Source organism: Mastacembelus armatus, chromosome 4, assembly GCF_900324485.2.
Source record: "Mastacembelus armatus chromosome 4, fMasArm1.2, whole genome shotgun sequence".
In the NCBI taxonomy this organism is placed as follows: domain Eukaryota; kingdom Metazoa; phylum Chordata; class Actinopteri; order Synbranchiformes; family Mastacembelidae; genus Mastacembelus; species Mastacembelus armatus.
This window is the reverse complement of record NC_046636.1, coordinates 23,336,562-23,364,171: the sequence shown is the minus strand read 5'-3', so window position 1 is coordinate 23,364,171 and position 27,610 is coordinate 23,336,562. Positions and strand designations below refer to the sequence as shown.

Genomic DNA, 27,610 nt, shown 5'->3' with positions numbered 1-27,610 from the left:
TTGCTAGGGATCTCCAAGCTGCCCCCAGGGGTTGACACACTATGGAACTGGCAAATGTCATGCCTCCCACTGACAAGAGAAAGGGGGTTAGGTTTAGTTGGGTCAGCAGGTAATTAAATAATGATGATGGACTGAGTTAACTGTTAATACAGGGCATTTTTATATTACATGCCCTAGAGTTGGCTATTGTATACATAAATGTCTATTACACTTTGGGCCAGGACCTATGACAGCAGATGTGACATAGAGCTTAACCGCCAGTGCAAACTTTCTCGTCTTGAGCTCCAAACCTTAAGTGTGGGCATTGACGAGAAAATCAAGTAAAAGAAGTGCAGCAGAAAAGGCTCTTAAGTCCCGTCCTATATATGCTCGGTGAGTGTGTGACACGCACAGTAGTACACCGAGACTAAAGTGGGAGTAAAATATGCAAAGGTCTAAATCCTCTCTTCATCTTCATCAGGAGCTCTTAAGACTCTCAAAGACATGTTTTCTCTGGTGACCAAGATTTTCCCTGCACTCATCACTCATACATCTGTGTGTGTGTGTGTGTGTGTGTGTGTGTGTGTGTGTGTGCGTGTGTGTGTGTGTGCATAGGTGTTTATAGTGGCTTAACAGCCACTGCAGCCCATCTGTAAGTGGAACATATGAAATGATTTGTGCCATGAATCATGGGTTTCATTGCTCTGCAGTGCAGTGGGATGTCTGAGATGTTAATGAAGGTCTAAAATTGCTACTGTATCTTTGAACTGAGAGGCAGAAGGAGTGAATTTAAAAAATGCAAAAGGAGAGAAGGCTAGAGACTGAATTTAGTTTAAAAGAGAGGCAGAAACTGCAGGGGACCAAAGAGTTTGAATGGGTAAGGAACTGAAAGAAATCTGTATAGTTTCCTTTGCCCTTGTAAGCATCATCTTATACTGTTTCGTTAGTATGAACTAATATGAGTGTAATATCCTTCATGCAAACATATACTCATATAACTTCCACAGAACAAACACTCTCTTTATTCTGATTTCTTTTTTAAGCTTGCACACACATGCACATGCACACATGGCAGAGGAATGTGACACACGGAGACCTTGAAGACATTTTAAACCATGGCTGTCCTACTGTCCTACCTTAGGCTAACCTCCAGCAGCCCTGGCGATGTAGTGTCAGCAATGACATTGGGATTCTATTAGCAGGTTGTGCGTGTCGCTGGCCCCCTGCCCTGTGGTGAGACCTACCATTGATCTGTCATGGGAGATGGCTGCTCCCTGATCCTCGCTCCCAGAGGGCTCAACTTGAACCTTTCCAAAAACCAGGACCGAACCCTCTGTTTGAAATCTACCTGGGGAGCATAGACAGGACAGCAGAGAGCTCAAGGTCAGGCGTGACACCAGTGTGTGGATAAAGACAACTAGGTATAGTCGACACAGACCATAATGGCCAGTGAAAAGTGAGGTTATTTGTTATCGATTCTCAATGAGGGAAATCACCAGTTCTATATAGTGCTGTTTATGGCTGGGCAAGTGCTGCGTGTGTGTATGTGTGCATGCCAGATGGTCGATGTGAGGCCAAGAGAATCTTCTGAAGGACAGAGAAAAGAAATGAAAGTCTTTCACTCTTTCCCTGGCTCTCTCTCCCTTTCTATTTTGAATCAGTGCATAGTGATCTGTTTTCCCAGCCAGCCTCATTTGTATTTTTACCGAATTACCCCGGATGCGCAACCTGAACCCACTTAAGCATGTCACTTAGCGTTTGTTGAAGTTAGTCAAGACAGGACCCTCATCAGGTTTCAATGAGGGAGACTGCGGCTAAGTGGCCACTTGTCATGTTTATTTATTTCATTTTTACCCAATTCCCACATGATGCCTATGTTTGCTGTCCAAGCTGTTTAGAAAGAAATGCAGAAGGGGGGACAAGATCTTTTGATGGCTATATAAATGCTATATGTGACATATTCTCTCTTGTTTTTCATAAACTTTTGAATCTTAAATTTTTCCATTATTGACCTGGCTTCTTTTTTTAGGTTGTAGAATTTAGCATGTTCTCTTTATTTGTTGCAAGTTTTTAAATACACAAAAACCTCTTGTGAATAATTGTGATCAAAATGTGTTTACCTACAGACATGGAGTGTTTTAATCCTTTTTGACTTACACAGTATGAAACAATGCTAAGAAACACAGGGGTATATGTGAATTAACAGTATGAAAGTACAAACAGAACAGATTATTGAAATTGCCCCCACGGGCGGTTCTAGGCTGTGGCAGCAAGACACTTCCTGGTGCTGCTCCATTTTATATGTATGTAAATCTCTCACGGATCCATGATATACATTATAGATGAGGGCTCCCGTTCCACACTCCAGTCACTGGAGCAGAATTTTCCATGATATGCACACCCACACACCACAACCACCACCCCCACTGCTGCCCAACCCTCTCTTCTTTTCCTCTCATCCTTCTCTCCATTCATTTCTCCTTCCATATGCCCTCCCATTGGAGGGCTGTTTCATCCCTCACCAGCTGCCTTTCATCCCTCTCCAGCCCTTTGGTCTCTTATCATTTTATCCCTCCATAAGTCAAACCTTACATCTTTACTTCCACCCATCCGCCTTTCCTTCTTTCACTTATTCCACCCCTCCCCTGTGCCATGGAGTCAGCGAGCATTGAGCATGTGACCAGAGAGGTGTGACCCTGCTTGGCCTCCCCCTACAGTGCCACCATACGTTGATTTGTCTCCTCCGGTTTCATATTGATTTTGTTTTAAACAAGGGAAAAATACAAGAAGAATGAGGTGCCAGAGGTGACATGAAATAAAAACAGTGGCAATGGGGAAAGGAATGAGAAAAGAGAAAAAAGACTTCAGTGTAAGAAATCTATGAGTTAGATCCCAGGTGGGTTAAGAGTATTATCAGGAGGTTACTGTACACAGGGTGAACTCAAAAAGAAGTGAGCAGGAGAGGACAGATGGTGCAGAAGTGGAAAGAAAATGTAAAATCCTTTATTTAAAAATCTATTTTTTATTCCCATGCCTTACTTTGTATTTGCTTAATAAGTTCTGTGATTGGCTATGTGGCAAATGCATCTCATTCTACATCATGCTACAGTTCCTGTCTTAAAATGATTCTCTGCTTAGTTCAATTTAAGTTGTGTGCAGAATAATCGATCCCCCCATTAATTCTACTTAGCTGAGCTTCACAGTACAAGCTTGGGCTTGACTGGTCCACCAAGGCCAGCTGCTGAATGGCTGACCTTTACATGGCTCGGACTACCATTGATTTTCAGTAGGACTTATTTCATGAACTGGGGTTTGGGACAAGGCACCCAGATGAAGATGAACTATGAGGTAAAATCAGTTTCTGTGGGCCTTTCCAATTTGTCTGCCCTCTCTTATTTCTCTGTCCCCTTTACTTTGAAATAAGTACTATACATTGTGTTGGCTGAATTCCATAGGAGGTAGAGTCCAAGAGCAAATTAAGTATCCCCTGTGACCCCCTATCTCTGTTGCTAGCCTATGCCCTTTAGAGAGTAGGCTCCACATTAGATGCCACCTTACACCGAGTTGTATTTTTTTGTTCCATTAAGCCAACAAAATAGAGTTATTTTAATTTTGTAATTCAACTTAGTCATCATTGCTTATCATTGCTGTTGTGTGCCATTAGCTTCTGTGTCAAAGTTTGCATGTTCAAACAATAGAGCACATGGGGTTTAGCAGTCATTTCTGGTGGTTTCAGTAAGCATACTGGCATAATGTACACACTAACGAAGTAAGCGCACGTTTGTTTCCCACTCATCTAAAGTCATTTATTTTAAATGAAATGTTGTTTACCAAAGTTTTGTATGTGCACCAATCCATTTAATCACTTGATTATACATCCATACTGTCAAACTGGAAGTGGAAGTGTCCAAGGCTCTTTACAGCCTGGGAATGTACCATTGATGAGAGTATAAGCTTTTAAAAAACCCTCAACAACAACCTATAGTGTCATATTTTTATGTTGTGATATTGAGAATAACATGGATATTAATAGTTTAGATAGTTTAGTTTGTTTTTACATAAAAACTGAATGAATTGAACTGTTTATGGTTTGTGCTTCTAGGTCAGTTGGAACATCCAGTATAATAGAAATAGTGATATATATATATATATATATATATATATATATATATATATACAGTATGGTCTTTAAGAGCCTTAATACCAAGACATCAAATCTCAGACTATATGGCTATATTTAGATCACATATAACGACCATTGTCTGTGTTAGCCTTCTTTCTTTCTTTCTTTCTTTTTTTTTTGACTTACCACATAAGCTGTTGATTTGGGTCATCACAAGTGGCATGTGCCAAATTTAAATGGAGCGGAAATCATGCTCATCTGGCTCAAACCAAAACTGTGCACACAGTTTGTCAGAATAAAAATGCACTTAATGCTTTTTTTATTGTTATACTGTTCAGTAAAGCTTATATTGTGACAACTAGTTACTTTTAAACAGACACTGCGACAAAATATGTAAATATAGCTGAATGGAAAGCACATCAGCAGAAACTGTTGTAGTATTTAATAGACGCTGTCATAAGTAACATCACTACCAACATTCTGGGCTCAGCAATCTTTTTTGTTGATTGCTGAGTGTAAAACTGAGAATGTTTTATAAGTTTATTTTTTTAATGTTTTGTGTTTATATTTTTTCACAACATACCTCCCTAAACTAGGATGAACCGTTTGGTATGGGAGGATGGGAGTGTGCATCATGATTTTATGGATATATCCTATAATTAACTCATCAAATCAGTTTGTTCTAAATACTTAACTAACCATTCCTGAACCAACCACTGCTTTTCCACTATTTCCAACAGACCTTCAGTACTCTGTGTTTCTAGCACCCCATCTTTTGGAATCTCTTTATACATTAAACCTTTGAAATTTCATTAATAAATGTTCTACCATTACGCTGAAATTTCATATCTCACACCTACCTGAAATAACTGTTCGTTATCAGAATACCTACCATTCTCTCTAGTATGCTCCAGTCTAAGAGTAGTTAAAATAAAATGTCATGCTTCTTATTATTGGCACTATACTTTCAGAGATTTTTGAATATTATAATAATGTCTACATTACTATTATTATCCCACAAATTTTTGTTGAGATGTTATTTCTCTATTTATAACTGATTGAACTTTTTTTCCATCCATAGTAATTCCTATATTCACCTTTTTTTAAATAAAGCCATAAAGCCCTTATTCTCTCTCCCCAACACTTGTAGATTAACTTTAACCCTTGGGGAAAACCGTGGTGGGAATACTACTAATATCAGCTAAGCTACATATTTGTAATGTGTCTAACTTGTATTCCTGTACTTTTGTATTGTATGAATACTGTAATACTGTTTTCCCCTACAGTAATTCTAATCCAATATATTCACAATACTTTCATTCATCTTAACTAAGTGGCAATTTATCTCATCAAATTCAACACTTTCTAACACTTTTCCTCTGTCTGTTCAACATGAGTGTATGTCGTGAGTATGTTAAGTGCTTCAGCTGAGCTTTCTCTTTAACATAGCCCCTTGGCATTTGCAGCTAGAAATTAATGGGAAGCAGAGAATGTGTCCATTCATTAGACTTCCCAGGACTGCCCTCAAAGTCAAAGAATCAAGGAAAACAATCCTGACCTCATGGAACGACACACACACTCCATCCACCTCACAACTGCAGAGTTAAGGAGGAGGGAGAAGAAAGAGAGAATGCATATCAAATCCCAAATGTAATTTCAGTAGGATTTAAGACCTATATTGAACGATGTTAAACCTTTAAGTCCTAATTGTTAGACGAATGTGCTCAGATGAACATCATTAAAATTAATAAATAATAAAAGCTAAGACAAGGAGGGGCAAAAGTATAGGAGGCTTCTGACTGTGATTTAACTGGAGTTCATACAGAGTGCACCGAGAGTCTCCCTTTCTTTCTCTCTCTCTCTCCTTGGCCTGCATTAGCTGTATATCAGTGACTGTAAAAACATCTTTGAATTTAACACCCGCTCATGAATATTTGCATGCATACAAATGTCCCTGGATGGTGGGAGGCATGAGGGGCAGATGAGGTCATGGCTGCTGTTGTAAAGCTGTGAATGACCTTAGTGGTGGGGATTATCAGGTGGACAAAAGTGTTTCATTTCGGCTGCATCTCAAGTCATTGCATCTTACATGAATAACTGGAACTCTCACTCTAAATTAGCATGGGACCTTTTTTGTTTCTATAGAAACAAACTTTGAAATTCTGACCAAATTCAAGCAAATTTGAACAAACACAAACACAGTTACAAAATGCTGTCCCAAATCACATATAATCACCCACTCCAAATCCCATGAAATAAGCCACCCAGGGCCTTGGGAGGCAGTGAGGAGTGGGAGCTGGCAGAGACACTTCCAATGTGTTTTCCGCTCCAGTACTTCTTGTTCTCACTTCGTCAGAGTGTGTTTGTTGCAGATTGGGAGAAATGGTGAGAGGTCAGCCTGGTGTTCTACTTGTGTGGCCCTCAGGTTCTGTGCAGTTCAAGGTTGAACCACAAACAGTGAGTGAGTTTTGGGTTTATTTAGCAAACAATTTCACTTTGTTGCGGCATCAAACTTGAGAGGCGGAGGAGGATAAGGAGGAGGTGGAGATGAGAGACAGAGCTAGAGACAGGCCTGTCCCTTTTGTTTGGTGCTGAAAGCGCTTATAGACAAGCAGGGATTTTCTCTAAGTGTCAGGATGAAACATAAGCAGGCTTTACAGCCAAGAGCTGGAGTGGTGGGAGAATGATGGAACCAGCAAAGTCGTAGGTGACAGAATGGTGTGTGTGTGTGTGTGTGTGTGTCTGTGTGTGTCTGAGGTGGAGTATTGATATGCTGGGAATGAAGCTCAGAGCAGATGGACAGAGCAGCCTGGCCCTGTGTCGATCCTGCACACTCTGGCTCCGTCTCACAATCCCCCTTTGATGGACACTGACACACGCACAAGCATACACATATATGAGGCAACTGTGCCGAGCCCAGATTTTACCAACTCAGTAATAGTCCTATAGGATAACAAATGGTCGATCATCCCATCATTAATAACCAGGATGTCATACTGAGCTGTAACTATGGCAGATGTGGCTGGTTAATGAGACCGAATGGTGAAGTCCTCCAGCGTATGGATAGACGGATTTGGGGAAGGGGTGTGTAGACTGAAATCATATGTACAATGAAAGAGAGACAACTCATGACCATTTTTGAAACTCTGCAGTTGGTTGAGGGAACTATTGTTTTATTAGCCACATTTCTCTATTTCTATCTCTATTTTTTGTCTGTCTCTCTTTTTGGCACCCCTCAGCCCTCTCTCCAACCCAAAGCCAAAATGCTTGGCTGTGTCCCTCTCTCTCTTTCCATCCATATCTATCCCCCTCTGGCTTCCTCATCTTCTCCTGGTCCTCCCTCCTCAGAGGAGGGCTAGCAGAGGGAGTGAAGGGCTAGAAAAGTGCAAGTGCTGGTGAATTGCTAATAGGCAATCATAGTGTTCAGGACAAGGATGCCTTCTGGAGGTCTAGGAACCATTAAAGAAACGTCAACTCGGTATAGGTATGCCAAGAATTATGAGTCACTGGACAGGCAACACTACTTGGCTCCGATTGGTCAGGGCAGCAGGCCGTAATCTGTCACAATCCTAGAGTTGCTGTGACAGCAGTGGGAGCATTCTGGGCTCAACACAGAGGGTAAAGGAAACATGCAGCAAGGATGTGTGTGTAGATGTAGGTGTGTGTGTTTATGTCTCCAAGTACAAGTGAGTACATGGGATACATGAGTGCATGTACTGTAGGCCTGTGCAATACAATAAGTGGAAAATGTATCAAAATAACACAAATCTTTCACCCACTTGATTTAAGTGCAACAATTAATCACATCTTATCCTATGAACAGACAACTAATCACTGTGCTTGCATCATTTCTCTGTGTTGTATCCAATCAGGTGAAGTCGGCATCGTGTCACCTAGCGGTTTTAAGTAGTTTTATTGACCATGTATGCACAGGTTACCTTGGATCAAATTGTTGAACAGAAAATGCTCCTGGAATCACATAGAAGAGGTTTGTTTTATCAAAAGAAGCAAAACTATGTCAAACAGTATGATTAGTGTATGGCCATGAACAAAAATCACACCTTTGACCAGGACATATTTTCAGTCTATTAGGTGTTTGCTGATGTCCATTTACTAGAAATACCACAGGTCTTGTTTATTCTACATTAGAAAGAATACAAAAAGAGAATCTGATGAACAGATCTATTAAAAAGACAGCTAATGATATAGAACATGCACTGGTGTGCTTGCATGTGTTGTACGGTCAGGCAGGGCAAAATCTTCAAAGCAAATATCAAAGCAGTAGCTAGAAAAATTACATGGCATCAGTGTATAAGGGAACCTTTAAGCATTAAAGCCTCACACAACTCTAGATCTGTAATTCTGTCATGGACATGTCCTCTGCCATTTCGTTACTTCCTGCTCACTCCGGACCCTCGTTGTGGTGCATGCTGGGATTGGCATGATATTGCCCTTCTGAAGTCATCGGGTTAGGTCTGTCGTCATGATTTTATCTTTCTAAGGACAGTTCCTTAAAATGAACTAAAGAGCGAAACCACATCAAACAGCGAGCAGAATAAGAAAGAAAAAGAAAGTGTCTGTGTGTGGGAGAGATGTGAGCCCACCAAAAGCTTAAGCCTCCAGTGTGCAGTGCAGATAAGATTCATTAGATAGGTCGGTAAATGCAAGAGAGAGGCAAAGAGAGGCAGACAGAGAGAGAGAGATTGAGCTTGCTGCTGCTCCAGCATTTGTTGACACAGATTTACAATGAGTCTCCCACTGCTTCACGCATTACAGTAACATGCCATGTCAATAGCTCTCTGGGCTTGAAAAGCGGCTGTGCCAAAGATGTCTGGGAGTGATGCCCTTCCCCTGATAAACAAAGTGTGGCTCATAAGTCAGGAAGTGGAGGAGGAGAGAAGGGTGGGGGCAGTTTTTTTGTCTTCTTGTTTCTCTTCTTATTAATAAATCTACAGCCAATCTTCTCGCTCAATCTCTACATCTTCTGGAGCATCTTTTCATTAGTTTTCTCTTTTCTGTCACTTCTCTAAGACCCATTCCTCCATCTTTCCCCATCTCTCTCAGTCTCTTACTTCTCTCTCCCTCTGTTTCTCTTTATCTCTTGGACGCCCTGCTACAGGCTCAGTAGGACAGGATTTAGGCATTAGCTCAATCCCCCTATCTACTCCCCCTTACTATTGCACACTGTCTCTGTCACACACATACCCTAGTCCACTGCACAAGTCTTGTAGGACTCAGAGACCCTTACACAAATGCCGGTAGAAAGCTTATACTCCACAAGACAGGAAGACATTATCAGCTAGACAGATAAGCATGTCGCAAGAGTGAGTGACCGTGCGTGAAGAGTTGGGACAGTGATAAGCAAACTCAGAGGTGCAGGGTAAGATTCTTATAGGGTATTTTGAGTTAATCAGACTCTATAGAGAAGTAATAAAGAGGACCAACATACACTCATGTCATGCAACTCTGTCTGCTGAGTCATGGGGTGCCGCAAATGAGGTGGTTTTGATGTGTGACATTCACCTTCATGAAATCTTGATGAGCGCTGAGTTCTGCTGTCTGCATAATGAGGACTGTAGCAGTCAGACAGCTGGCCAACCACTTCAGCTAGTAAAGCTATGATAATAGAGAGGGTTGGAAAGCCTTTTGAATAGCATTCTGTAGATGGACTGAGGCTGTTTCTGGGAGGCAGTTAGCATTTTGGGGGATGAGATAAACAGGAACTTGGATGGCATCAGACAACAGAAGGTCTAATGGTCTTAATCAGAGATGTTGTAGTGGTACTAGTAGTAATGGTACTACAGACCACACATGTTTGTGAGTTAGCTGTAGTCTCATAGCTAATTGGTGTATTACAAGAAGCATTCATTGTAACAGATGGATATCAACAGTTTTGTTCCAAAAGAAACTATTCAGCCATTGAAAAAGTAACACTTGTGAAAAATAACAAAGCAAAAACTAACTGCATTTTTTAAACAAGCATACATTTTATTTTTTTTCAGTGACAAAAACTTGGCTCTACCAAATGCAACATATATATTTAGAAAATCATAATAGAGTTAATATTTTTTTTTAATTAAAAATGGATAGAACCTTATGGAGAAGAACTTTTCACATATACAAGTGTGTTACTGACTAGCTGAGGTCTGCAGGTGTCTGTCAGTCCATGTCAGCGCCTTGAGCTCTAAATCCTGTTGGTTCTGATAGGAATCCCAAAGCTTATAGTGGCTGCCATCTCCTCAGCGCTGACTGATGTTTCTTATCAGGACCACCACACTGCTGCCACAAGCATATTTTCACATGCTGGTAAATTATAAATCAGTTGCACAAACATTCTCCCACATGTATGACCATGTTCACATAGATTTCATATAGTCACATGGGCAGGACAGTTACAACATAAGCACATTAATGGTCATAGTTCATTCATAAGTGCAGTAATAGTGATTTTTTTATAATACATGGGATGCGAAGGAGATAATATTTTATATAAGCAAAACCTACAAAAGGCGTGCAGTTACTTAAGCTTTCCTCAGCTTAATGGAAAAATAAGTTTATTACTATTTTCTTAGAGTTTGTCAACCAAATGACAAACCAATAACAGAAATATTGTAGTATGTAGAACTACCGAAAAAATAGCCTCTCTCTAACAAAAGTGTACAACGTGCAATATGTGAGGATAAGGGAGAAATCAGACATGCATGTAAATCAGGCCATTCTCCTTCTTTGTACAGCTTAAATACTAACATGCCACATTAAGACTGGACTCTTATCCACAGACACTCTTCTTTCTTTTGGCATAGCTTACTTTAAATGGAAAACGCAGAGGAAATGCTAGCACCTGTTAATTAGCAAGATTAGCAAGATGTTGACTGGGTTATGATGCTGCTCAGGTATTACATTATATGAGTAATGTGCGTTGTTTGGTTGAAAAAAAACAAGCATCCTTCACTGAAAAAGTACACTGTAATGTCATATTTTCACACAGTGAGGTGTTATTTCATATCCAGTTAATATACAATATCAAGAAATTGTTCATTACCAGCTCAAGCAAGCCTTTTAAATTTGAACTTCATGTGTAATTTTATTAATGAACTATTATTGTGATTGCAGTGAAGCTATTCATAACTGTAAATCATCACACCATGTCTTTTCCTCTCTGACTGTCTCTTCTTCTCTGCTTTCTCTGCCTACTTTCTACTGTATACATACAGATTTATTAGCTGGAGCCGGTGCCCCCGGACAGTCACCACTCAGCACTCCCTCAGATCAATAATTGGAAATATTAATTATATCAGCAGAGACGGCTCAGTCAGATGGGGGCTGTTTATGCTCCTGTTACTAAGCAGTGGAGCAACATGAGCTTTGATGGCCCACTAATATGTATTAATGATCCCAGGATAAACATTACTCTATATTAAACCTGAGTGAAAGCCAGAAGACATAACACATATTGTATGGCTATTAGAGTTATTTTATTGCAAGCACTGTAAGTAAGTGTGGTTGTGTAACTGTTGTAAAATGACCTTTACTACTAAGAGATGAGCATCTACAAAACCAGGGAAAAGATTAACAGCAGTTGTAGTTCTGTGCTGTGTTACTGTGCTGTCCTGTGTAGGAGGTTCATCTTTTTGGATAATATGAATGTGAAAGTCATTAGTGAATCAAAGTTCGGGTCTGGAATTTCACCAGGTCTTTGAAAGCCCTTCTAGAGTAGAATTATAGTCTTGCTACTGGCTGTCTCTGGAGTTTCAGCAGTGTGGAGTCTGGGACTCTGTACTGTTCAATTCTGCTAAACTCTACTAGTCATGAACTCATTACTACTGTAGCTAGTGCCAACACTAGACTCACACTCCATACTACTAACAAGCCAAGTCCTGACTACAGTTCCTTAACTTGCTCAGTGTAATTTGAAATCAGACAGTGGAATGTCTTTTGAGGTGGGAGCCCAGGGCCTTTAGTCCTTTTTGAAACTAATAACAGTTTCAGTAAGAAAAGCTTTGCTCCTCAGCTGGGCCAAACTTTATCAGGTTACAGAAGATATAATAAAGCAAAAGCAAACTTAAATCTGTGTAATGTTCATATAAGTTCCAGACAAATTTAAGCACATCAATTTGCTGTCACTTTTGGTCAAGGAATAACAGAAAAAAGTAGAAATCAACTGGCTATGTTTCTGTATGTTTTAGGCACACTGCACACTACATTATGTACTGTAGGCCTGGGGCTTTCTAGCTCACTCCCTGTATAAAACAGCAGCTCACTAGTGCTAAGAGCTTTAATTCAACTGACTGGAGGCTTAACTGGGCAAATGAGGCGGCTCAATAAACGCATATGGAACTATAGATTTGTCAAAGCCCTTAGAGCAGCACAGCTTGTGGAGTGAGAAAGAGAGAAAGACCAGGGCTTGAACCAGGAAAGCAAAAACTATATTTTCTTCTGGAGGAGGAAGATCAAAAAAAAAAAAAAAGGTAACTAATTTGAAGGTTGTGGAGTCACTGAGTTGTGGTGAATCATTAGAGAAGCTTGTTCATTTGTGTCTAAAACATTCAGCTCACATTCATTTCAGCCTGGTAATGGCCTTTCAGATACAAAACCACCTATTGAAAAGAATTGGAATTATTACTAATTACTTTTCACTAATTACTGAAGTCCTTCAAAAGGACATTGTTTCTTCAGCATAGTATATGTTGAAGCATTTTGTCGGCCTCTCACCAGGAAGGACACAGAATTTAAAATGAGTGTTTCAATTATAAACAGCTCAGAGATTTTTGTTTCCTTGATCTTCCTTTATTATTAAACTTGCAGAAGTCATGTCTGCATGTTTGTATTTGACAAATGCATTTTCATTATATTAACACTAGGAATGTCATGTCTTGTTTGGTAACTTGATGAACAATACAAGGAACTTAAATCACATGTCCTCTGGTAGATTGCCCGAAAATATTAGCAAAGAGAAGTTAAAATCTCTCTCTTGCTATCCAAATTGAAAAGATATTTTCTTCATTTGGCCAATTTATAATTGATGTCCCCAAAAAGCAGGCAGTACATTTTTAGCAGAGGTGCCTGTAGGGAGGCAGGTGGTTGATTTGTAAATACGCAGTGTTTGTATATAGAACAAACATGGACTGTGATTAGATTCAATACTTTTTCAGTGAGTGTTTCAACGTGAAAGGCAGGAGGGTGGAGTCAGAGCATCAGCCATGTCACTCTACAAAGAAGCAATCTTATCTAGAAGTTACAGGCAGCTTTCTTCTTCCCCTTTGCTTTTTCACTGTATCTCTGTCTCTTTTACCTTTAATTCCATTGTCATTTTACACAACCTCTTTTGCTTTTAACCTCCCTCACCTAACCACTGTCTTAACAAGAAAATATCACATTTAAAACACGTGTTGCTATTTTTCACTCACCTTTTAGGTTTGTTGCAAAGCTCCTGGCTGCAGCCCACAAGAGAGTAAAATCACACCCCAGAGTATGAGAAGTTAATGAATAGTCTCCTTGGCAACAGTGGCACCTAAAACATTTTATTAAGTTACCGTGTCTGTGCATGTTTAAGCATGCATATAGTATAAATGTGCCTTGCAATGTGCACTTAATTTCAGCTGAAACTACATGATTTTCTTCAAGGAGAATGGAACAAACTGAGGGCCATCAGTGGTGACTGTTCAGGACCATAGTGCATTGCTGTGGGGCAAGTAAATAGACCATTAAGCTGGCAGTTTGGAGACTGAACAGTAACTAGCTTTAGAGAGTGTTGCCTCCCACACACTGGCACCCTGTCGAGAAGGCTGAGATCATAGCTTAGTAGAGGAGCCTCAGCCGCAGATTTGGCCTCCTCCATCTCACATTTGAACAAAAATCAGCTGGCAGGATGGAAGCATCTTTTGTCCATTGGACATGTCAAAATCCAAGCTGTCCTGTGTTGTTGTAAATGATCAGAGGGTTGTAAAGTTAGACTGTGAATTTGTCTTGAGGATGCCCCCCCCCCCCCCCACCCCATTCAGAGGTGTTGGTCTCAGAGGTTGCTTCGAACACGTTTGATACTGTGGTGGTTGATTCTGTAATTTAGCAGTACATGCCGTGGAGCAGAGTGCCCTGTGGCTTGGCTTTAGTGCGCTGTAGGGTTACTTTGCTTATGCTGTAAGAAAGCACTTGTAGACAGGGAGGGAGAAGGATGTGGAGCGAGCCAAGAAACAAGGAGCTAAAACCTCAACCTTCACAAGCATAACATCCTGCCTGTTTTCCTACAAAGACTTAGCTGGTGCTAGTTATTATTTACGATGGGTAAATTTATGGAATAATTTCAGTGAGGGAAGGTTACTCAGCTCCTCAAGGTGAAAATGGATACGTTTAGTGCTTAATGAATCGGGCTTGAGCCTCTCCCCCATATATCAGCATGTTATTAAGACATTTTAAAATCCCATTATGGTGTTTCTCCTTGAACATGTCATGCTTTTATTGGACTGCCCTGTCTTTAAATCTGACCTTTTCAGCTATGCTCTGGAATTGAACAGGAAAAAAGATACATGACAGGACGATAGAACAAAATATACACACATGTAGGTATAAAAATATCACTGCTGGACAGTTTTCAGTGATCTGACGGGGTGCCTGGTAATGGCAAATAGTTTTTAAGCAATAAAAGGATGATAGAATACTAGCTACAAAAGGTTTACTGTAAATGGTTAAGTGTGATAAGATGCTGCTTTTATGTTCCAGTAATCCTGTTATGCTGTTTTTGGCCCCAGTTTTATTAAAATATATGTTTTTTAAATTATTAAATCAAATTGTTTTGGGCTAAATCAAAGCAAGAGGGCCACAGGCATCACATCTGTGACAATAAATTTTGCTGTAAGCTTCATGCTCTGCTACGGTACATATATACTTATTATATGCATGTATGTATATTTAGTATGTGTGCTAATATGTGACTAGGAGGCATATGTAAAAAAAAAAACAACAACAAAAAAAACATCACTGCAGCTGTAACAAATATATTGTAAATCACAGTTAGATTTTTCAAACTTTTCCTCCAAACAAATCAGACCACAAGTCTGGTAAAATTGTTCAATAATGACAATAATAATGACAAAAGAAGGCCGTAAAATAGGGAATGGAGGAGAGCGTGACACAAAGACTGTGATGACAGAGGCATCTAATCCAAGCAATGCCATTCTTATCAGGGTTCAGTGGATTAGCGTGAGCCTCCTAACCAGAGAATCCTTCCCAGCCAGACACTCTCCACAGCCCAAGGGCCTAGATCAATAGGCCTGCATTGATCTCTCTCCTCCTGTGGCTGGATTCACTTTTATTATAACTGCCTCTGCCTCTCTCACTTAGACACACATATGCCACCCCTCCAAGCACCTGCCATGAAAAGCTGCAAATACAAAAGGATTAAGAGACATATATACACCCACATCCTATTTTATGTGTGAGCAAGAGCTGAGGTTGTTTTGTTTACAATGAATAATGGGCAGCAGAAACACTATAGTGTCAAGTCAACTTAGCTGCATGATAGTGTTATGATTTCCTCTCTAGCTTTGATCAGTATCGTCGAACAGCTATTAGTATGGGAGAGAGGACCTGGGCGCCTCTGGTTTGTGGCCTCTTGTTGTAGCACCGACAGCCAGCGCTAACCTCTCTGCTGCTCTTTTTTCTCTCTCCTCCAGATGACTCGCCCCATCCAGGTGAAACCGGCTGACAGTGAGAGCCGTGGAGGTAGTTGTCTTCTTTTCTTCATCATTTATTCATGTTCTCTTTTCATCTGCCTTATCTGGGCTAATTCTTTTTTATTCTTTCCCTGTGATCCCATCCGTTCCACTCTTCTAAATGCAATATTTCTTTCTCTGTTTTTATCGTATGCCAATTCTATTTCATTTTTATGTTATTGCACTTACGTCATTTTAGTGAATTTACTATTGCAAACAGATACAGTAGTTTAAACAAATTTTGTGACATCAAATCCAAAGTGATGTGATACAATACCATCTTTGTACAAATACCTGCCTCTCAGCTTGTGGTTTTTACCAAATTTTAGTGTAACCTTTTTTAAGACAATATATATTGTAGCTTTTTTATTTGTTACTGGTTCACATACAGTGGGTTTATTGTGTAATCTTTATTTATTTTATTTTGTGCAGCCTCATCCCACTTGTGCCCTTGTACTGGTTGTAATTGATTAGCAAGTCTGTTATTGAAAGGAAGTAGGGCTGTGCTGAGCTTTCCTGCTGCCAGTCTCTCTTTTCTTGTTTCCTATGCCAAGAACATTATCATTGCACTGTAAATTACATAGTGATTAAGCTCAATACTGGAACCATAGCTGCGCAAATGCCCCGTTAAAGCCCACATTGCATGCTCTGTGTACATTTGAAACACAAGAGTAAACGGTATAGTGGGAGGGGGAAATGGAGCAGGATCACGTACAGCTTGCCAAACAATCAATACATTTGCAGGGTTCCTGCCAAGATCCTCATTACTTGGCCTTAATTCTGTCGTCTTTGATCTCTTCTGATTTTGGAGGCTTCCATTTACTCACTGCCTATCTGCATATATGTTAATGAGATGAGGAGGTGGGAGAGATGATGAACCTTACTGTTATTTTTTGGTGCATATTTCATGTGCCACCCTGTAACAAAGCAAGTCCCTTTTTGTTATTTAATGGAAGAATGCTGTTTTCAGCCTTTCCCATGCTGGTGCAATGAAGGAGAGGGATTTGAAAATGAAAAACCGGCAGGGAGAGCAAATATACAAATAATGCCAACTGCATACAGCTGCTGTGCTGCACTTCTGAGGCTTTACCTCTGCCTGTTTTAGCTGAATTAGGATGGGTGATGGCTGGCCACTTGGCTGACTGTCAAATGCACAGTCTTCAAAGGACACCATAACCCCTTGAGATGGATGGAGGAGGCCAATAAAGATCACTGTCTGTCCTCTATGCTTTCTTTCTTTCTTTCTTTCTTTCTTTCTTTCTTTCTTTCTTTCTTTCTTTCTTTCTTTCTTTCTTTCTTTCTTTCTTTCTTTCTTTCTTTCTTTCTCTCTTTCTTTCTTTCTTTCTCCCTACCCAACTCAACCATTCTTTCAGAGAAAGAGGAGTGGTGAGACAAGCAAAAGGGTCTTGTGCTGTCAAGATTGATGTCCCCTATAGCTCCATTGATTTTGCCATTGTGGTGCTGTGTGTCCACATTAACAATGACACTCAGCTGTCTCTTTACTTGGTTGTGAGTGGCTGGTTTTAAAGCTCCCAGGGCACTTTGGTCAGTATGGGGTCTTCTTATTGGCCAGCCGTGGGGACCCCACTGAGGAACAAATGAGTGCTGGAACAGACCTGAGAGTTGCACATCATCTTAAATGAACAGGTCAGAGTGGTGCCACAGGGGCAATCTAACACTAGCGTGACTTTAACAGGTTAGGAGATAGAAGGGAAAGGGGGAGACAGGGAATGTGCAAAGGGTAATAGCTTTAAATTGCAGATTATCTTTTTGTTTCTAATCTGCTGGCCTGGATTTCTTTCTGTGATAATTACTGGCAAAGATAACTTTGGTTTTATCCATATCTGGTCTTGCTACTGTTAACTGATGCTCCTTAATGGCCTACAAGCTTTTGCTTTTTATTTGCTGTAAAAAAAATAAATAAATAAATAAAAAAATATTCTCAAGATTCAGAAATACCAAGGGCTGAAAGAAGAACTAGAAAAGATGTGGAAGGTAAAAGCAACAGTGATCCCCGTGGTAATCGGCACCCTCAGGGCTGTGATCCCGAAACTGGGAGAGTGGCTCCAACAGATCCTATACTGTGAAGAACCCTCAAACTCCCAGGCCTCCCAGGCAACACACACCACCAATAGGGGTGAGAAGGGAAATTTTTATACATATACTGTATATATATATATATATATATATATATATATATATATGAGCCTCATATATATATATATATATATGAGGTACACCAGAGAAATAGAAGAAAGGAGAATAAACGGTGTTCTCCACTGAACCGTCCAACGTCTACTCCCAGTGGCAGGGTAGTAACATGAGAGCATCCAAGAAAGGGTCTCAAGCATGTCAAGTATGAAGAACTGGAAAGCCCCGGGGCCTGACATGATCCACACCTACTGGCTAAAGAAGCTAACTACACTCCATGAGCGCCTGGCAGCTCAAATGACACAGCTGCTAATGGATGGGACTCACCCAGAGCGGCTAACTGAAGGGAGGACAGTCCTGATCCTGAAGGACCCCTAAAAGGGAGCAGTCCAGGGAGACCAACCACAGACCAACCTGTGCACCGCCTGGATTGACTACAAGAAAGCCTATGACTCAATGTCTCACACATGGATCTTGGAATGCCTCGAGCTAACATCAATAAGACTCTAAGAACATCATAAGGAACTCAATGGGACTGTGGAAAACAACCCTAGTGGCCAACCTCAAGCTGATTGCACAAGTCTCCATCAAGTGTGGCATCTACCAAGGAGATGCTCTGTCCCCGCTGCTGTTTTTCATAGGCCTGAAACCCCTCAGCCAGATCATCACTAAGACTGGTTTCGGATATCGACTACAAAATGGAGCTACCATCAGCCACCTCCTGTACATGGATGACATCAAGCTGTACACCAGGATTGAGCGAGACATCGACTCACTGATTCACACCACCAGTATATACGCAAACAACATTGGAATGTCATTCGGCCTGGATAAGTGTGGTCGGATGATAACAAAGAGAGGGAAGGTTGTCAGGACTGAAGAAGTTGAACTTCCAGAAGGCAGCATAGCGGATGTTGAGAGAAGCTACAAGTACCTTGGAATCTCACAGGCAAATGGGAACCAAGAAGAAGCCACAAGGAAAGCCGCCACAGCCAAATACCTACAGAGAGTAAGACAAGTCCTAAGAAGTCAGTTAAATGGGAAGAACAAGGTCCAAGCCATCAACACCTACACCCTGCCGGTCATCAGATACCCCGCTGGCATAATAAGCTGGCCAAAAGAGAAGCAACTGATATCAAGACAAGGAAGCTCCTAACAATGCATGGATGGTTTCACCACAAATCCAGCATCCTGAGACTGTACACTAAGAGGAAGGAAGGAGGCCAAGGACTGGTGAGCATCAGAGTCCCCATTCAAGATGAAACAGCAAAGATCCATGAGTACATCAGGAAGATGGCCCAGAGTGATGGAATACTTAGTGAATATGTCAGGCAACAGAAACCCGATGCAGAGAAAGAGGAGCAAGAACCATCATGGCAGGACAAACCACTGCATGGTATGTACCACCGACAAATAGAAGGAGTGGCTGATATGAAAAAGTCCTACCAGTCGCTGGAAAAAGTGGGACTAAAAGACAGCACAGAGGCACTAATTATAGCAGCACAAGAACAGGCCCTGAGCACAAGATCAATAGAGGCTGGGGTCTACCAAACCAGGCAGGACCCCAGGTGCAGACAGTGCAACGATGCCCGAGACAATCCACATAACACACATGCAAGCAGGTTGTAAGATGCTAGCAGGCAGGGCATACATGGAACGCTATAACCAAGTGGCTGGCATAGTGTACAGGAATATCTGTGCTGAGTATGGGCTGGAGGTCCCAAAGTCAAGATGGGACACACCTCCAAAAGTGGTGGAGAATGACCGAGCTAAGATCCTGTGGGAATTCCAGACACAGACCGACAAACAGGTGATGGCTAACCAAACGGACATAGTAGAGGACCACAGAAGAAAGGCGTAGTGGTAGATGTAGCAATCCCAAGTGAAAGCAACATCAGAAAGAAGGAACATGAGAAGCCTGAAACATGAGAAGCTTGAACATGAGAAGCTTTGTGACCTTCAAACTGGGAGAGTGGCTCCAGCAGATCCCAGGAACAACATCAGAGCTCTCAGTTCAGAAGAGCGCAGTGCTAGGAACAGCTAAGATACTGCGAAGAACCCTCAAACTCCCAGGCCTCTGGTAGAGGACGCAAGATTGAGGAAGACACACACACCACCCATAGGGGTGAGAAGGGAAATTTATTTATATATATATATATATATATATAAATGAGGTATATATATATATATATATGAGGTACACCAGAGACATAGAAGAAAGGAGAATAAACAGGGTGTTCTCCATTGAACCATCCAACGTCTACTCCCAGTGGCAGGGTAGTAACATGAGAGCATCCAAGAAAGGGTCTCAAGCATGTCAAGCATGAAGAACTGGATTACTGTACTGATTACTGATTACTTATTACTGTCAGTATTTCACACTGTCAAAACTGCCAACATTACATTTTTGGTATTTTGATCCTTTTTCATCTGCTGTTGCCAAAATCCAGATCAATAACTCAGTGTGGTGTACAGGAACTGGAATACAAGTGGATACAAAAACTATTAATTAGCTTCTCAGTGCAGTGGAGGAGGGACACCAAGAACAGATTGAATCTGGTCAGCTCCCTTATGGGCCACACTCCTAGTCCAATAGGAGGCATGTAGTCCTCAGTGTACACAGCCACACTACAACACACAGTCATACTAATTAGTCCCTTAATCTCATTATGGAGAGGACAGGTCAACTCACCTGTGCCAGGCTGGCCATCCCTTAGGGAAAGACCTCCTGGACCTACACTCCTCCAGGAGTAAGTCTCTGCTGTTATTAAGACCAGACTGGCTCAGTCCAGAACAGTGTACGCTGTTACAGTGAAAAATGGAAACCGCTTTACTATAATCATCAGAGGAAGACAATAGAATAGATTTTTCTAACTAGTACTTGATGACACTTGGACATTGGATCAAAGCAGATCAAAACAGTTTTCAGTTAAAAATCTTTCTAACTTTCGCCTTATCAGACACGAAGAACAAAGCAGTAAAAATTACAGCACATCAAGCCACTGGGCTTCATTGAAGACATATCAGAAAACCGCATAGGCTATAGAAATAAAAGTGAAATAAACGGTAGAGTAAATCCATCCAAACACTCTGTCAGCCCCTGCTGCCGCCTAACAAAGACACACTGTGAAATGAATATTAATGGCCAATCACCTACCTAATCTAGCAGAACCGCAGTAGTTACACATTGAGCCACCAGCACTGTGCATGTCTCCGTCACTGATGACGCAGACCATTCTGGGATGTTTCTGCTAGGGAGACGTTTAAAGAGGCGCAGCGCAGAGCCAGCAGGGACCTGTCTCTCTTGTTTTCTCCTCACAGGCCTCTGATATGAAATAGATTGATTTTCCATCACACATGGCACTGATGACTGGCACTGACTGCTGCTGATATTTCATTTTTGAAGGGCTGCTCAGTGCCTCCTTAGAGGGCTTGGCGTCCTTACACAGGATAAAACAGCTTTTACCACTTTGATTTCATTCTAAACCCTTTATCAGCTGCACCCCCTTAACATTTCAGCATTACTATCTGTCCCTTCTTGTTTCCATTTTTATGGGCTGTCATTTCATTTGATTTTCTCGTTTATAGAATTTTTTTTTGGTTAATCTTAAAAGACCTGTCGTGCTCACAGGCTAAATAGTTTTTGATGCAAAAGCTGGATTTCTGCATCCCTTCATGACTCTTCTCACTTCACAGCTTAACCCTTTGTTAAAGTTGTGAGATTGTCCAGAAAGCAGAGATAGGAACAGGCTAGCTGTCAGCTGGGGCTCTGTTGGTGTTGCAACAGGCCTGCCTGGCACAGTTGAGCTACAGCCCACTGAGGAGGCCTGGATTAGAAACAGGCTCTGGCATTATGAAGGCAGGCCTGCCACCCACACATGGACACCCACACAGAGAGGACAAACAGGCAACCACATACCCATAAGGCCCTGACACACATACACACTCTCCTTTTCCATGCAAACACACACACAGATGCAGTGGAAAGCTGGATGTAGATCCTAAAAGAAACACTCACACAGGGGCATCCCCAGCATAACTTTTCCTTTACACATATGTTAAATGAAAACGGTCAGTTTTCTTTTCATGAGCTGTGTTTCATGTTGCAGGCCAAAAGGCAGCACTGCATTGTGTTTGTGTGTTTACTTCAACTGAAGGACAATGAAAAGGTTTGCTCCAGTTCACTGAGATGTGACGGCACAAAGAGAGAGCGAGAGGCAATGTGTTTAATGGAGAGGACAAAAAAAAAAATGATTGGGAATCTAGATTGAGAGAGCAGGGCTACATGCTCTGTTGCTGTTCTGCACTCAGTTTTTGATGATGAATTTATCTGGCGTAAAAGACAACAGAGTGGTCCATGTATTAAACATCAGTGGTGTTCTCTTTTTCTTACTAGAGAGACGAGCTCCCCATGTCAGAGCAGCTCAGTAATGAACCAAGCAGGAAGGCCTCTAAGCTCCACTGATCCCCTCTAGAATGAAGGATAGAGGGGTAGTTAGAGGGAGAGGAATGAGGGAGGAAAAGATGAATGGTGAGAGTAGAGAGGTAAAAGTAAGGAATTTGTTCTGAGACACTGAAAGAGGGGAACAAGTATAAAATAAACAGAAAAGGGTTGACAAACCAGCAAGAGGGAGGGGTACCAGGGGCAAAGTAAAAAGATGAACAATCTGTCTTCTCCCTTTGGAAAGAAAAAACTATAGATTACTGGTCACAGGATACTTGGCTGGGCATAAATGGAGAGATCTTGCAATAGTAGGGAGCATGTTCAGAGGTTGTGGGGATCACGGTGAGCTAATCCAATGGTAAGGCCAGCTGTGGGTCACACATTCAGAGCTCACACTCCAAATCCCCTCTGCTGCTCTTACACAAACAATACTGATACACGGGCCTGTGCTAGAGTTCAGTCAGCTAACTCCACCAATCCAGCCTGGGATGTTCAGGCCATTCTGCCTGTAAGCTCTTAAATTTACCCTCACATCAGCACAAACCAGTTTGTTTCAAAGTGGGGAGGGGTGGGGGTGAATTAGGTTTATGGATGGCAGACAAGAGGAGAGAAAGCAGGAGAACAACAGACAAACAGAGAGAAAGAGATGATGAAATCATTTCTGTAGGGATTGTGTTTTGCTCCTGAGGGTCAGATTGTGCTGAGGCTGTAGGAGTTATGCAGAGTCAATGGAAGAAGTAGATCACAGTTCGCTAATACACTTGGTAGGTGGAGATCAATTAGCCTTATCTAACAAACTACTAACGATAACGCTGATGCAAAACTTGCTGACACAGCAAAGAACAACAAGAGAACATAGAGTGATGATGTAATGGATTTATATACTTAAAAGATGCAATATTTCTGCAAACAGTGTCTCTTACTCTATTTCCAACAAAATACACTATTAGTGCAGCTTCTGTGGTACACTCAGTCAGCACATACACAGACTGAAGTAGTAGCAAACTTACAAGGGGTAGACAAAGTGAGTGGAACACCTGATAATAACACAGCATGAACAAGAGCACAAGTTCTCCCAACACTGCAAACGTAATTGCTGACAAAAAAAATTTGGATATTGTAAACCTCACTATTGCAGGCCTTCATTTGATGCTATGTTGCAGTTACTTGTGAATATGCATGCATACAGAAATGCTTCTAAACACACATTCATCCTCATGCACCCTTTAAAAAAATAATAAAATCACCTCCACTACGTTCCATGTTCGTTGCAATGGTCTCGTAGCACAGGCGGATCAGCAAAGGTTACTGTTGAACACAGAAAGGAAAGGTCAGAAATCATGTTTAGTTTTCCTGGGGCCTGGAGGTAATTCCAGCCAGCAGATTGTGTTCAGACGAGCAAGCAGGCAGGGCAGGCCAGCGGTGGTGATGTTCATGCAGAAGGAAGCGAGGCGGGGATAGGGACAAGGTTATCCAGTCAGCCACTGCCTCTAAGCCCCTCCGCTGTCACCCTTAATAACACCTTCTCCCTTATCACTGCAACAATCACCTTGAGAAACAAACTTGTCTTCTTTCAGAGAGGGATGAATATGGGGAAGGGACAGCCCCCATATGCATCTTGTCTGTCATTCTCATTAGAACACCTTTGCTAGAACATGCTTTTGTGACAGACAGAAAGACTGCAGATCAATTTAGAGCTCAATTCTCTACATTATAATTTTCTCTTTCTCGTTCTTTGTCTCTCTCTTGTTCATTTCTCAGTAGTCTTTGAACATATGAGAACATACAAGCAATGTACAGTAGTTCAGGCTGCTGGGAAAGTAAGGAATCCTAAGTTCTGTGCCATGAAAATGTAGCACATTAATGTTTCAACCATAATACATAGATAGTCTCAGATCTTAACATGACTGCAAAGAGAATTAAGGATAATAAAATGGGCCATTATTAGATTTTTGCAACATGCTGTTGTGGGTTATAGTGGAGTAAAGGCTGAGACTAGAAACAAAGCATGTTAATAAAAAATGTATTACATGTCAATTATTAACTGTGTCTGGCAAATTTTCTTGTTTATTTGATAATTTATTGTCTGTTAGGTGTTTTCTGGAATAACAAAACTAATCTCACTATAACACACACAGTATCTTCTATTTACAGTGCATGCTCGATAATCAAAGAAGCTTGCTATGTAACTCTACTTAGATAGAACCTATCTGAACTTACTTAGAACTCCTACTCTATACAGTGGCATGGAGAAGGGTAAGAAAGTTGCCCTTTTCAAGGCTTGACTTTATTTTGTGAACTGTTTAATTTTATTGGACATTTCATTTCCAGTCACCTAAAACAAGTACATTAGGAGAAAAGCAGTCTAGACCTGGTTTTGCTTTAGACTTATTCTGTTAAAGATCTTTTTGTAATCCTAAATTCAATTTAACTTGATTTTAAAAAAAAAAAGAAGAAAAAAGTGATTCTTACAGATTTGAATTAAAAATACAGCATATGCTTAATTAAACAATAATAAACTTTGTGTATTTTAATTGAAAAACTTCTCTATTTCTATTAGAAGTTACATGCTGATGTGAACTGTTCTGGCATATGTACCCACAGTGTAAGCAGGTAATGACAGTGACAAGCCAATACCGAAGGCTGACAAACTACAGTGTGTGTGTGTGTGTGTGTGTTTGTGTCCATGTTCAGTGGACTTAGTGCTCTGTGATTGCATTGGAACTGGAGGCCAGGCAAGGGCTCTGATTGGAGGACAGATTGTGCAACCTCTGCCAAATCACTGCAATCACCCGTTTGCTCCTTCTTTCTGCTTTAATGATACCACTTCATAAGGAACCATGCTCATCAAGCAACCCACTATATACACACACATACACACACTTATACAAACGGTGAGGTCAGGCTTGGCAGATTGGGTGGGGCACGGCATGCCTTAGAACAGGGAGGGGAGGTCCACCAGCAGATGGGAGGAGATTAAAGAGTAGACTGGAGACACATGCAGTCAAGCAAATGTGCACACACAAACTCGTGCAGGCTTAATGTACCTTTCCAATCAATATAAATCTCAAAGTCAAAACAATGGTAATGCTTTTTTAAAATTTTTACACCATAATTTCACTATGAAAATGTTAGTAGAACTCTACAGTATCGTAAAACTAAATATTTTAACATGCCACCTTCAGATATTTGAAAATACCAGCTTATATATTTGAATATTTTATAAACTCAAACTTTTACATATTTGGTGCATGCATGATCATATTAACAGATTTTGGAGTGAGCATTTAAGCTGAACATGTATAAGCCGGTTTCAGCAGCAGAAAGTTAGAGAGAAAACAATCAGGTGTAAAATTAAACCTGCCTTTAGATTCAGTACCTGTAATAATGTAGGTCCCCATGTCTGTTCCTCCAATCTAACATCTCCTTTATCTGTCCATCACAGCATATTAATGTCATTAGTCTCTCTTATCACCCTCTGTCTCTCTTGCTGTCAATCCATACCATTCACTTAAATCACTGTGTCATACTACCATTGGACTGGAAAGGACACCTGCTCCAACTAAATGATTCCAGCACAGATATGGAGGCAGTGGATTAAAATGAGATTAGTACTCCTGCATGCCAAAGAATACAGAACTTAGTCGAATATTCAACCTGTTAGAAGTTCAGCTGTCTATTGTTATGTCTAAGTCTGACTTAAACATTTGCAGCCTAAAGTAATGACAGCAGACAAGGACATAGGACACAGGGGTGGCGAGGAGCAGCGCGCGTCTGTGATGCATCATTAGGGAATGCCAACGTTGGTTCAATGGGCACCATAAAGAGGCTTTTAAATTAGGCCTAGCCATGTTTCACCTGCCTTTACCATTTCACTTGCTGAGGCGACAAATAGTGCCACGAACACACATGCACTGTGACACACGGTCCTGTGATTACCCACCCGCCCACTCTCCATTCACAGTCTTTCCACCCATCTGCCAGTCAAACGAGTGCAGAGGTAATGGAGAGAAAAGCAGTCATTCTGGAGCTGTAAAACTGTAGCAGTCAAAAAGATGATTGGGGTAACCTTTGCTTTGGTGCATGAAGGAAGAATGAGTGTTTTAACATTATTCATAACTATTGGTGTGTGCGTGTGTCTGTAAATGTCTATTCCTCACTGAGTTATTATTACAACACAAAAGCCCTGAAGTATTGATGTGGGTATGCTCTGGCAGCCCTGGCCTTGCCATGGTTCATGGTAACTTGTAATGTGAGTATGTGTTGTTTTTTTTTGTTTTTTTTTAAGCTTACCCTATTTTTTTTTTTTCTTTGACCTGATCCCTTAGATCTTACGTTGCCAGGTTTATCCTCTCCCTTTATGTGTGCTTTGTTTGTCTTTTCTTTCCTTTATTCTTTTTTCCTTACTCTGTTGACTTTCCCCTGGCTCCCTCTCATTGATGGGTCAATCAGGCGAACTGACATTGTCAAGGATGATTGGCGAATGGGTCTCAGTGCAAAGAAGTTAATAAGCGTATACCCAGACACTTCACTTCGTAGAGGCTTGTGGCCGGGTCCAAACACAGGGCATTCTGATTGCCTCTTTGCAAAAAACATGAAGAGGGCTGCCGCTAAAGAATACAAAGACAGCAGAGGTTACACTGGGGAATAAGTAGAAAGAAACTTCAAATGACCGCTGTACTTTTGGCTGTGGGAACTCTGACCTGACACTTGAACCAATTTTATAGAATGTGGACTTCAAAGAGAACTTTAATAGTGGAGGTGGTATTGGGTGAGATCTAAGGGACCAAACTGCCTTTTCATAGTAGATTATCAGCTGAGCTGGATTCAGACTAATGATGAAGATGGGGCGGTGTCTTGATAAGGAAGAGATCCACATCTGCAACAGCCGTTTTGTGTGCTGTGAACCGGTAACAGCTGATACAGATCCACAGAAGTTTTTTTTTTCATTATTATATTTCCCATCTTCGCATCCTCACTATCCCTCAACAGCAATAAACTTGTCACATAACCCAAAACATGACACATCATTGCTTGAAATATAAATAAGCCCATCCGTTACCTATTGATTTTCCTACCATTAGGGAAGTGAATGGCTCAGCTGTTGTTGATGTGGAAGATATTGTGGGTCAATATTGTGTTGCTCTTAAAAGCCACAGGAGATTGTCAAGAAATTCGGCAGGGGCAAAGAAAAGAGGCCAGTCT

At 41.1% G+C, this 27,610-nt stretch overlaps 1 protein-coding gene across 22 annotated transcripts in view; it reads left to right on the top strand.

Moving 5' to 3' along the window:
- The window catches only part of celf5a (cugbp, Elav-like family member 5a), a 168,374-nt gene that overhangs the window by 77,993 nt on the left and 62,771 nt on the right, over window positions 1–27,610 (top strand). For 21 of the 22 annotated variants that reach the window (XM_026304928.1, XM_026304920.1, XM_026304933.1 and 18 more), the window contains exon 3: window positions 15,772–15,820. In XM_026304928.1, coding sequence (XP_026160713.1) covers window positions 15,772–15,820 — 49 coding nt within the window. Of the gene's footprint in view, window positions 1–15,771; window positions 15,824–27,610 lie in introns of all 22 variants that reach the window. The other variant, XM_026304910.1, reaches the window with a different exon arrangement.